Source organism: Spermophilus citellus (genome assembly GCF_964194105.1).
Source record: "Spermophilus citellus genome assembly, chromosome: 13".
Classification (NCBI taxonomy): Eukaryota; Metazoa; Chordata; class Mammalia; order Rodentia; family Sciuridae; genus Spermophilus; species Spermophilus citellus.
Window position 1 is genome coordinate 92290421 of NC_138193.1, and position 12691 is coordinate 92303111.

The window sequence follows — 12691 nt, forward strand, 5'->3', positions numbered from 1 at the left end:
CATTATTATTTTCTCAAAAATATCTTGGTACTTCTTGCACATTTATTCTTCTGTGGGAATTTTAAAATCATTAATCTAATTAAAAAGAAAAGCCACTGTGATGTACAATGTATTAGCATCAAATTTATGTATTAATTTGGAAAAATTACATTTTTATTGTTTTAATTATTCTCTTCCAGAAACGTTGCCTTTCTATTTATTCAGAACTAGTTTTATGCCCTTCAGTAAAATGTTATAGTTATCTTTTCTTATTGGTGCTCTACCTTTCTTGGTAAATTTATGCTCAAATATTTTATAATTTTATAGCTAATGTGAATGAAGTTGGGTTTTTTTGTTTATTTGTTTGTTTTTGTTCTGCTCATTTCCAAGTAGGCATCACTGGAAAAAAGAAAAGCTACTATTATATGTTAAACTGGATCTAAATACCTTACCAAACTCTTTAATAATTTCTTATTTTGTTATTTGGCAGAATCTGGATCATTTTAGTTACCTAATAACTGAAGTAAAGATAATTTTTCTCGAGACTGGAGTTGTGGCTCAGTGGTAGAGCGTTTGCCTCACACATATGAGGCACTGGGTTCGAACCTCAGCCCCACATAAAAAATAAATACAAAAATAAAAGTATTGTGTTCATCTACAAATAAAAATAGAAAACAAAGCAATCCAATTTTTTAAAAGATAATTTTGTTTCTCATTTTAATTTTTGTAGAACTTATTTTGCTCTTCTTTGCCCCATCACATTAGTTAGCAACTCACAATTTGGAATCAAAGTGAAAAGAGTCAAATTCCTGTCTCCCTTTGATTTGGGGAATATACTTTCCTGATATACTGTCAGATTCAATTTGCTAAATACTTTGTTAGAATTTTTGTCCCTGTATCATGTGTAAAATTAGCTTCTAGTTTATGTTATTTTGTCACATTTGCGTTATGCTAGCTTTTAAAAATGAATTGGTTGAGATTGAGACTACTTTTTAATTTGAGATAATTTGAATAATATTTTCTAATCATTATCTGTCCTTTGAAAGTAAAATAAATAAAAACGAAAGAAAGAAAAAAATAGACAATTGTTAAATTAGCTGACCCTGCCTAATCACATTTTAAAATATAATTTCTTTAACTCCTTCTATATATTTAGTGGCTATTAACCTGCTCAGATACCTTATTTCTACTGAACTTAATTCTTGAAATTTATTCTTTACCAGAAAATTCAACTATTTCTTCTGTATTTCCAAATGCATTTCCTTAGATTTGCTCATGTGATTCTCTGAGAATCCATTGTACCTGTGGCTAAATCTACTTTCTCAACAACAGTGCTATAGTTCTATTTTTCCATAATCCAGTTTTTCTTAATCCAACTAATCTGTTTGTATTGATATTTTAAAACAAATCAACTTTGATTTTCACTATTCATGCTATTTTTTTCCTTTTAAGGTTTTGATTTCTATGCTATTAATTTTAATTTTATCTTTATTAATTCCTTTTTTCTTTATCTTGGTTAATTGTATTGTTCTTTTTTGTTTATTGAAATTACACAGTTTAGTATTTGAATTCTTTTTTAATGACAAAAGCTTTTAAAACTATAAATTTTCCTCTGAGATCTTATCTGAATCTATAAGTTTTATTATAAAATATTTTACTTTTGGCCTGGGAATGTAGCTCAGTTGAAGAGTAGCTGACACAAGACTCTGGTACAATCTCCAATACCCCCCCACACACAGATTTACTTTTATTAATTTTAAGATGATTATTTTTGGTTTTTAAATTTTGGTTTGTTCATTCATATACATATGGGGGTTATTCCTTTAAAGTTTATTTAATTTATAAATGATGACATTTTATAGGAGAGGGCAATCATCTGGTTGCTGAGTTTTAGTTTTGTTAGATTATAGCCGAAGAATATAAATCATAAAATATCAACATTCAGGGAAATTATTAAACTAGTTTTAGTTATGGTTAAGTCTGTGACAGTTTTTGTTGATGATTCACGGACGCGAGAATATAGGTTATCCAGTGGTCATGAGGGTATTCACTGAATCAATCTTTCTGATTTGCAGATTGTACTATCTACAATTTTCTATTTTATCTGGACTTAATTTTTCTGCTTAATTTATCAAATACTAAATGGACAATTGAAGTTCCTCCTCAAAGTCATCCTTTTGAGACTTCTCATGCTTCCAAGTATTCTGGCTCTGCACATATTCTCCTTGTATCCTTTGGTGGCCAGAGGTTTATGATCTTTATCTTTTTGTTAGGATAAACTTGTGTAGCATCTCTATTTGTTATACTTAAAGCCTTTGGCCTTGAATTTCTCTTTATCTGACAATCACATTGCCACACCAACTTCCTATTATTTACATTTCCTTGTTACATCTTTGCGTGTCCCTTAAATACCAATTTCATTTTCACTATTTTAGGCCTGTTTCTTATAAAAAGCATGTTAAGAACTCATTGATTACCACTGTTTCTTCTACCTTTATTGCTTGAGATTTTTGTTCTAATTTAACTTTCATTGGATAGAAGTAGCTCTTTGCATAATTTCCTCAGTCTACATGAAGGGTTTTCATGTGCTCTTATTTAAGAAACGACATTTTGGTTAGATTTAGGATTCTTGGAACATGTTCCTTTTCTCAAAATTTCCGTGTCCCATTGTCTTGTGGCTTCTAATATTACAGAAGAAAAATCCAATGCTAATCTATTTTCCAGGCTTTGTATGCAGAATGTACTTTCAAACTGCACATCTCTAAGAGGTTCTCTTTCTTTCCCCGGAATTCAAAAATCTTTCTAGAACATATTCAGATGTGTGCCTTTAAGAAATAGTCCTGCCTGGAATTCAGTGAACTCTCTATCTGAAGACCAGCCTTCTCCTGCTCAGTCTCCCTCCATCATTGCTGGGCCTCTTGCAGTGCATCCTCAGCTGGATGTGTCAGCCCTGTTCTCACCTCCTGAGGTCCCACTGTGTGCATCCTGGTTCTTTTGATAGGCACCTTGGTGATACTGCTGCCACTGCTGGTACAGGGACACAATGAGGAGTGCACTGGAAGATTCAGGATTGAACTACACCTGGGCTCACCCTGGAGCTGCCAACATGGCGGTGGTGGCGGGGGTTGGAGGAGTTACTTAGTGGTTATAGACCCAGGCAGGACACGCTTTGCCCTTCTGGGTGACAAAGACAGTTGCACAGTTCCCCAAAGGCATCTACAGTGCTGAGCTCTGAAGGCCTCTCCTCATGGCTGTGTGCTCAAGCAATTCTTCTGGAGAGCACCCAGTGCCCATGGCCCCTTGGATACTTTACCCAAAACACTTCTGGTTTTCCTGTCAGGCATTTGGGTGCAGGCAAAATGGTGCCTGCATGGTTCTTAGAGGGTAGAAACCCTGTCCAGACACCAGACCTCCTTCCTCATCCAGTAATGCAGACCAAGAAACATAGGTTCATGGTCCCATTCCTGACCACCAGTCAGGCCATTTACATCCTCTCTTGCAACAGCAAACTTATCTGATGCTTTCTTTATCTAGGGAGAGAAAGTTCCATCAGCATTTCTGGTAAGAGAAGATGGAGGCAAGGGTGATTTCTAGTCATTGTAACCAGAGCAGCTTACTGGAACCAGGATGCACTCAACTTGTGCAGGCCTTCTAGGCACCAGGCTCTACTCTGGGTGCCAAACAAAATGACTGTTGACAAACAGTCCCTCAAAACAACACTCTCGCTTTCACAGTCATCTGATCCCAGTCACTGCCTATAAGGAAGTTGGTTCTTAATCTTACCATCATTTGACAGGTGAGGAAACTGAGTCACAGTGAAGTGTCTCACCCAACATTTGTTGCTTGGGCATGAAGGGTCAAAACCAGAATTCACATACAGTTCTACCAACTGGACAATCTCGCTCTGTGTTGCTACTCAGTTAAGTCCAAAACCTAAATGGTGCTTCCAGTCCCTGACTCTTCTGGGAGCTGGGATCAGCATCTGATAACATGCCTACTCCCTCTGCCTCGCCACCTACACATCTTGCTGCTGGATGGGAGAAGATGCAAGTCCACAGTATGCCTGAGTCAGCTGCAGTGCACGGACACATTCGTGTCCATGAGGACGTGTTCTTTGCTGTCTCTGCTGACATCTCTTCATCTCCATCTCTGCTCTGAAAGTGCGTCCTCAGCTGGATGTGTCAGCCTGACATCTGGGACATCCAGCTGTGGAAAAGGCCATGTGGATGAGAGATCACATCCACCCAGCTTTAGCGGAGCCCCTGTGGCTTCGACTTGCTTTCATCAAGGCTCAGGGCTGAAGCTGGAAGCCCTGCTGCTCATCCAGCACAGGGGAGGCCAGCAAAGAAACTCAAAAGTCTGGCTTTGTAATGGATTCTCCTCATTTGGCCATGTCCCCGGGTGAACTGTTTAGAGTTGAATGCTAAAGATGAAAACAGTCTGTTTTGGAGAGGAACATCTGGCTCATTGGAGCTCTTAGCAGCAGCAGTGCCAGCCAGTTACATTTCTTTGTAATGGCAGTGCCAGTGTGACGTGAGGACAGGAGGGCCAGAGGGAGACTGTCACCATCTCGGTCCTCCTGAGCCATGAGCATCATTCTGCCTCCAAGCCTTTGCCCAAGTGGTCTCACCTCCTGAGATTCCTTCCCTATCTCCTCATCAACTGCCTGAATCTTACCTCCTCCCTCAGGCTCTCAGCTCCTGGTGGGTTTTCCCGCCCCTCTTACAATCCTGCATCTACCACTCTTCTTGGTTATTTAGCACATTCTCCCTCTACTGCCCTTTGTGCACTAGAACCTAGAGAGTCTCCATGTCCTTGCAATTCACAAAGAACTTGCCAATGTGAGGTCATAGTTAGCAGAAAAGCCAAACTAGAACCCAAGTCTCCTTCCTCCCTGGGCTAACTTGGTCTGTGCCTAATTTTCTCCATCTACCAATATGGGTGACACGCCCTTGTCCTGTTTAGCAATCTGAGCTGGGATTGCTCTGGGTCTAATTTGTTTTTGCATTATGGAAGTCTTGTTGCAACTGTGGCTGTCTTTTTACTTAGGTTGGAGGGCTTCAGAGGCTCCTTCCTGCCTCACCACTCCTAAGACATACATGTGTCTCTCTTCCAGTTCTGGCAGTATGGCCAGTGGGTGGAAGTGGTGGTTGATGATCGACTGCCTGCCATAGGCAGAGACTGCCTTTTTGTACGTCCTCGCAAAGGCAACCAAGAATTCTGGCCCTGCCTGCTGGAGAAAGCTTATGCCAAGTAAGTATGGGCCTGCTTCTCTCCCCAGAGTTCCATGCTGGCCCTGCATGCCTATGCCTTGCCCTTGCAGATGTTCCCCACCAGCTGGCCCTGTAACTCTCAGCAGCTCTCCTGAATGTGGGCAATGTCCCTTGGAATATCAGAGCCATTGCCACCTGGCTGGGCATCCTCTGTAAATAATCATCATGTGCAAGAATCAGTGCTGGGGCCATCAAGAGGGACCCAGGGAGACATAGTGAAGTGTGGGCAGGGCAGAAGACAGAGATATGCACAGATAATATTATTGCTAGGCTGGTGTGAGTCCATATGAAATATAGCCCTCCTTGGAATCTGAAGGAAAGTGGTTCTAAGACCCCACATGGATTCTAAAACCCACAGGTGCTCAAGGTTATTATATAAAATGGTGTAGTGTTTGTATATAACCTATCACATCCTCCTGTATGCATTGAATCATCTCTGCACTACATGCAATACCTAATGCAATGTAAATGCTCTGCCAATTGTTGTTAAACTGTATTGTTTAGGGAATAATGGACAAGGAAAGATTGTGCATGCTCAGTACAGACCCAGTTTTCCTCCCAAGAGTCTTGATCCATGGTTAGTTGAGTCGTGGATGTGGAGCCTGCAGATACAGGGGGGCTGACTGAGTGATACCTTGGTCAAAGTCCAGTGAGAGGGCAGAGAAGAAACTGAGCCTGACTGTCCAACCCACAGAGAGTCAGGTTGAGTCTGTAGGAGGAGGCAGCATCCGAGTGAGGCGGAAAGGATGGGGGATCCCGCGCAATAGGGGACTTAGGGGCAAGAGCAGCCCCAGCAGAGAGTGCGTCAGGCAAAGATATCAATGGGGCACTTCAAGCTGAGGTCCAGGCAGCTGGAGGCCTGGCATGGCTGATGTGAGGTGGCAGTGGGTGTGGGTGTGGGGCAGCTTTTGCCCATTCTCCTGTGCTATGCTCAGGGACTACCTTCTGGCACTGACAGGCTGAGGACTTACAGCATCTGACTCACGTTTCACCTGGGCTTTGGGGCTGGCTTTTATTCAACGGATGTCTCCTGAGCATCTCCCCAGATGCCAGGCACTGGGGTTGGCACTGGGACAGACTCTCAGGCTGTGTGTGAGGAAGAGGGCACTGTCCTAAAGCCCCTTACCGGTGAACAGATGCTCAGACTTTCCAGAATCAGAAAAATGCAAATAAAAAGAATAATAAAACACCTCTTCACTCCTAGGAGACTCCAGAGGTTAGAATTCTGGATAATGCCGAGTGTTTGCCAGGAATCCTCCAGGAGCCCTGGAGGAAGTGCCACAAAACAGCCTTCTGAATAGCCACTCGACAACAGATTAGTGACATGCACATCTCACACCCTGTAAGACACTCCTAGAGGGACACTCAGGAGACAAGTCTAAGGCTGTTCCTGACAGTGCTGTGGGGGTGCAGATTGGATCTATGGTGGCACCTATCACCAGGTGCATAGGTACCACGGGGCAGATGTGCTCATGTGGAAAGCCACACAGTAGTTGGAAGCCTCAGATCCAGTCTGCACATAGGAGTGTCTTCGGAGGCCAGGTACCGAGAGAGTGGGACAGGAGACACTGAGCAATAAAACACAAAGTTATTTATGGGAAAGAAAATGTGCCTCGGAAAGTATACACTTGACAAGGACACATGAGAGTGAGCAGTTATCCCTCCCAGGGCAAAGGCCACACAGAGAACCACACCCTGGAGAAGAAAATGAGCAGGCGGGGGTTCCAGGATCACCACAACCAGACCCTCATTTCACACGTGGGGAAGCCCAGCCTCCCAGCAGTTGGAGGTGGCAGGTGTAGGCAACCTGAATCAGCCAAGGCCTCTGGCACCTGACCAGGGGACCCTAGGTACAAAATCTATCAGGACTGCAGCCCTGGCTGCATCCAGTGCTAGGCCCTCTGGGGTGATAATAATACCACCCAATAATACCTCCCAAGTTCCTGTCCTTCTGGAACCTACAATCTAAGGAGCAAGGTACCCGAGTCCTCTTGGGGTACCTTCTTTTTTCTCAGGCAGCTTGTGAAAAACCGAGGTTGTTGCTCATTTCCAGTGTTAGGAAGAGCTGTTCGTTAGCACAGGAAATGAAGCCCAGATAACAGCAGCGGCTGTTGAACTGGTGCACATGTTTGGGGAGGTTAATTCACTTCTAAGCTACTTACAAAAATACTGCCATTATCTTTCCAGCATGGATCCCGCCCCCATCAGTCCAGGGCCTCCTTTTTCTCTTATGTGAAAGGGGGTAGCGTGGAGGTTCACTGGGAGAATTAGAAAGCTGCAGAATGAAATGATGACTTTGACCCCATTTTGTTAACAGCTGACCTAAAGCAATCATTCAGCTTGAAAAGAAATGGGAAAGTAGACCTGGAATCCAAATTCCGCTGCCCAAAGAAATCTAGCAGAAGGTAAAATGTTTCAAACTATTAAAGCCATTTAAAAGCTTTGCCCCCACCCATCCAAAGAAGGAAGCAGGTGAATGCAGGAGTGAGTCAAATAGAATTATAGCACTTGAGAGCTGGAGGGGACTTCTGTGAGTATTGAACCATCTCTTCTTCTGTGAAAGGTGAGGAAACTGAGGCTTAGAGAGGTGAAAAGGCTTGCCCAAGGTCACACAGCGTTTGAGGCCAAGCTGGTACAATAACTGTTCTCCCTGTCACATACTTTCCCACCAGTCCTTAATAATGTTAGTCCTACAGAAAGAGATTTGTCTTCTTGCTTTGGATAACTTCGTGCCTGGCACATGGAGACTATAGCACACGTGTGGAAAACACGTCTGTCTGTGTACAGAGCCCTCTTTTGCTCCAGGGGTGTAAGCAGCTGCCGAATAAGCATGGGGACTCCAAACTTTCAACTATTCTTGTGCCTGAGGATTCTGGAAATTAATTGGTCAAGTCAGTCAAATGTGGGGGGAAGAAATCCATGTTTGGGGATTCTTTTCCCCAGAGGTTATAAAATAGAGAGCAGATTAGGTACAAAATCTGGCAGGCTGCATACTACCCTTCATAAAGTCTCTGCAGGTGAGAATTGCAGTATTTCAGCATCTTGTCTGGCTCAGATTTAGACATCTGGATTCTTCCCTCTCGTATCATTGCAGGCAGATAGACATTTCCCCCAAATAAAGCTGAAGCAGAGAAATAAGGACAAGACTCTCAGAATTCCTGGGTTCTGGTTTAGTGACAAGGTGGCAAGCCCAGTTCTCTCTCTCCCCTTTTCTTTCTATTTTCTGTCCGCCAAGGGGGCTAAGAATAGTTGCCGCGTTCCTGAGCATCAACGGAATCCTTGAGCTCATGTTTGGAAAGCAGGGCGGTAGCTCCTTGTCAAAACACCCAGCTGCTGCTGGGACCAGCTTTGTGAACACTGCAGACAGACAGTGAGAGAAGGTTCTGGAAGTCCTGGAGGGGTGCTGGCCTTGGGAGTCAGGAAAGGGGTGTTTCTGGTGACTACAGGACAGTGTGGGTGGGAGACCTCAGATGAGACCCAGGGCCACTGAGACTGTGTCTGTGAGATAGCCAGGGAGGGGACAGAGCCCTCCACTGCTGTTCTGGGGTGGCTAGGATGCTGCCCTGGAGGGTTTGGCCAGGAAGGGGCTATTGCAATGAGGCTCCAAAACAGGCTCCAGAACTCCAGCCTGGAACCTTCAGTAGCCCTGCAATGACAAGTGTGACCTCAAGAACTGAATGCTGAGACCCAGTTGGGCACTATTGTCATCAAAGGGTGGCTCTGCAGTTGACTGAGCAAGTGCTCCTGAGATAAGAGTCTCCTATCAGTCCTAACCCAGGGTCAGAGAGAGGGAGAGGGGATGATAAGATCAGAACCAGTTTTAAAACAAGTTGGGTAAATCTGTCACATGGTGGTTCCTGGAGAATTGCCCCTTTGTTCTGTGGGTCCTTCACTTTCTTTAGCAACTGGCTTTCTAAGCCGTCTAGGCATCTGTGCTGCATTCCACTCGATACGTATTTGCTGAAGTGAATTTATTGGAATTTTAGGTAGTTTCCTGGAAAAGTGACCTAGGTGGAAACAGGGTGAGAAAGAAGAGTCTGGGCTCCAAGAGCATCAAGTCCACCTTGCTCTTTCCAGCTGAGTGGCCAAAGACAGGGCAGGGCAGGGACTTGTCCAAGGCCAAAGACACTGTAAAGTCCGCAGTGGGCATGGATCTAGGGCCCAACTCACATCTGATTTTGCAGCACTAGAAAAAAAATGGCACAGCAAGGTTCCCCCAGCCCACACCTGCTGCCTGCCCCTGTCAAAGGCCTTGTCCCTGCTTGCTACAGACAGGAATGTACAGGACTCTGGAAAAAAGCCGGAGTCGCAGAGATGACAAAGGCAAGGGCAGCAGCCGCTGGGCAACTTTGAAGCCAGGAGGCAACCCTAGGCCCTGCTGCCCTCTGCGTCCCTGCTGCCTGTCCTGTGTGGTTGCCCTGGGTGGATTTGGGGATTCCACAGAAAGACAGTTCACCCCACTGACAGGAACTAGATGACCCACCCCACCCCACCCCCGCTCGCAAAGTAAATAGGATATGTCTTGTCCCCGCTCCCTTCCCTATTGCTGGCCCCGTCACCAGCTGTTCAGGTGCTGGGGGTCTCCCCACTGCGATTCTTCCTCCTTGGAATACCTGTACCTCTTTCCTTACCTGGGTGAACCTCGACTCAGAGGGTCCCTCCCAGAAGTCTTCCCTAGACCCCAGGTTAGGTTCGGCCTGTCCTCTCTGTTCCACAGGGATCCCTCATGTTTGTAGCAAATACACACCAAGAAGGACCGAGAAACCTGGTATATTGTTATTATGACCCCCATCTAAGGAGAGTGTGTCCTGATGTCTCACGTTGACACCAGTGTCACAGAGCCAGGTGCACACGATCCACTCACCAGCAGTGACCCCCACAGCCCCACAAGGCAGGTGCTGTTCATGCCCATTTCCCAGATGAGCCCTAGAAACCTTCAGCCTCTTCTCAGGGATTGAGTGCTCAAGAGCTCCGAGGCCAGGGGTTGGGCCCAGGTGGTCTGTGATGAGCCACTGAGGCTTGGGGCAGAATCCAGAGTAGGGCAGATAGGGACATAGAGGCTGGGTATTTGGGGGTGCAGATGCAAAAACAGAAGGCCCAGTAGTGGTGGGTGGTGGGAGATGGGAAGAGGTCTCAGGATGACAGTCTGAGGGAGTCTTATGTCAGATTTGTCCCTTTCTGTGTTACCTGAGTAAAGACACCTTGTCCCCCTGCTGATTTCAGGGTGGTTCTGGGAACAGAAGCTCTCGATCAGGGTCTGCTGCTTGTCCCTGCTGGAAGGCAGGGACGGGGTCTTGTTTGTCTTTGGACACATAACTGGTGTGTTCCCTACCCTGGCCCCTAATGTGGGCCTGGCACACAGTCAGGGCTTAGCACGTTGTCCGGCTGAACAAGGAGTATTAGATACTCATTAAATAACACCCAGGGTTTACTAAGGGCTTGTCATGTTCTTTGCTCCTGAGTGGTTGTCCTCCAGAGTGGATCAAGCCAGTCCTCACCTGGGAACCCCGCAGAGGGTCAGTGTGCAATCTCCCTTCCTGATGTGTCCACTCAAAGGGTTCCGAATGCTGATGTGACTTCCCCCCTCCCAGGTTGCGTGGATCCTACTCCCAACTGCACTATGGCTACATCGAAAACGCCCTGGTGGACCTCACAGGAGGGGTGGTCACCACTGTCAACCTGCACTCCTCCCCTTCTGACCTGCTGATGACAGTAAAGATGGCAGCCAAGACAGGCTCCCTGATGACTTGTGCCACCCCAAATGGGGTGAGTAGATGAGGAGCCTCTTTGCACTGTTCCAGTCTTTGCTCCCCCGGAGTGTCCAGCCAGGGACCCAAAGTCGGGGAGGGGAAAGGCAAGGGCCACGGTGGAGCATTTGCTGGTGAGCTTTACCCAGCTCACATCTCACCTCGTCTAATCCCAGTAGCCCTCCTTCCGAACTGAGTAGTGCAGAAATCACTTCCCAGAAGAGGACACAGGCTGAGGGGTAAGCAGGGTGTTCCGCACATAGCCAGAAAGTGCTGAGCAGGGACTCTGGTGCTGCCTTCAAAGCCTGGACCTACTACTTCTTCCTGACCAGGAGCCTGATAACCAGGGGGTCATCACGCACTGCATAAGGCAGTTTCTGCTGCCGTGAGGAGCTTCTTTTATTCTGTTTTGGGTTTATAAGGCCAGCACGTCTCATTTTGAAAAGCTTGGGGGGGGGGATCCTCCAAGTTATTTGAGTCTGTTAGGCAAGGTCTGTTCCCTATCCATGGGACACTTCCTGCACTCTTTAAATGTATGGGTTTGGAGTCCCACCTCTCTAACCCAAAATGCCACCAGAGATCTACAGTAGATCAGAGATCTACAGTGCACATTAAGTCCCCGTTGCTCGTTTCAGGGGCCTCAGCAGAATCCCTGCCTCCTGCTGTCTATTCGGGACACATTCTGTGCTGGGTCTTGTCCATCCTGGGTGGTTGGTGGAGCAAGCAGCCCAGATCATCAGGACTCTGTGGTGTTCCATCAGCCATGGGGCAGTCTCCTGGACCCTCAGTCACCCTTCGGCTGTCACCTCTGCCTCTCTATAAGAGAGTTCTGCACACGGGGAGGGAACTCAGTGCTTGGTCTTCCTTTCTCCTCTGCAGCCAACTGCTGGGGCCCAGGTGATGAAGAACGGGCTGGTGAGTCAGCACGCCTACACCGTGACCGGGGCTGAGAAGGTGAGGCTGGCTGGCTGGCCTGGCGTCCTTCCCCTGGGTTCTGCCCTGGGGGTCTTGCCCCTCTCAACAGGAGCCAGAATCCCATGCCTCCAACAAGCCCAGCAAAGCTGACATGTGTCCCTCCTACCCTCACAGTGGCAACTCCCGTGGGCAGCCTCGCTCCCTGGTTTTCAACCAGGAGTTCTGGTACCCAGGACCCTCTGTCCCAGGAACCGCTCAGTGACCTTGCTCTCCTTAAAATGATCTCAGGTCAGAGCCTCTAGCTAGGCCAGGGAGCAGCTAAAAGAAGGCAGAAGGATCATGCAGTTAAGTCAGGGCTGGGGTGATGTGCCCTGTGATGTTCACACTAAACTGATAGAACAAAGATACTCTAAACTACAGGGGCTGAACCAAGATAAATTTCACTTTTCTCTTGGTTAAGCAGACAATTGGGCCTCGTAGATGGCTCTGCCATCCTCAAGAGGGGCTGTCCACCTAAGAGCCCAAGACAGCTGCTCTGAATCCCTCATCTCCTAGTCAGCAGAGGAGAAAGAGGCCTAATTTAATCCCGTGGCCACACCAAAGCCCAAGGGAGGCTGGGAGACACACCATCTAGCCGGCTTCCATGTGCCCAGATGAAACATGATTCCTGTGGAGCGAGGTGGGGGGGACAGCACTAGAGGGCAATCTTTCCCCAGATGCATGAACTGCCGTGGGTGGACAGAGATGTGTGTAATTGCTGTGTGGGCATGATTTGTC

General features: G+C 46.6%; 1 protein-coding gene across 1 annotated transcript in view; it reads left to right on the forward strand.

The window, feature by feature from the left end:
* CAPN13 (calpain 13) overlaps positions 1-12691 on the forward strand; it is a gene marked incomplete at both ends in the record, with an annotated part of 53247 nt that overhangs the window by 11140 nt on the left and 29416 nt on the right. The window contains 3 exons of the mRNA XM_081265160.1: positions 5096-5232; positions 10844-11018; positions 11879-11953. Of these exons, the coding sequence (XP_081121286.1) occupies positions 5096-5232; positions 10844-11018; positions 11879-11953 (387 nt within the window). The remainder of the gene's footprint in view (positions 1-5095; positions 5233-10843; positions 11019-11878; positions 11954-12691) is intronic.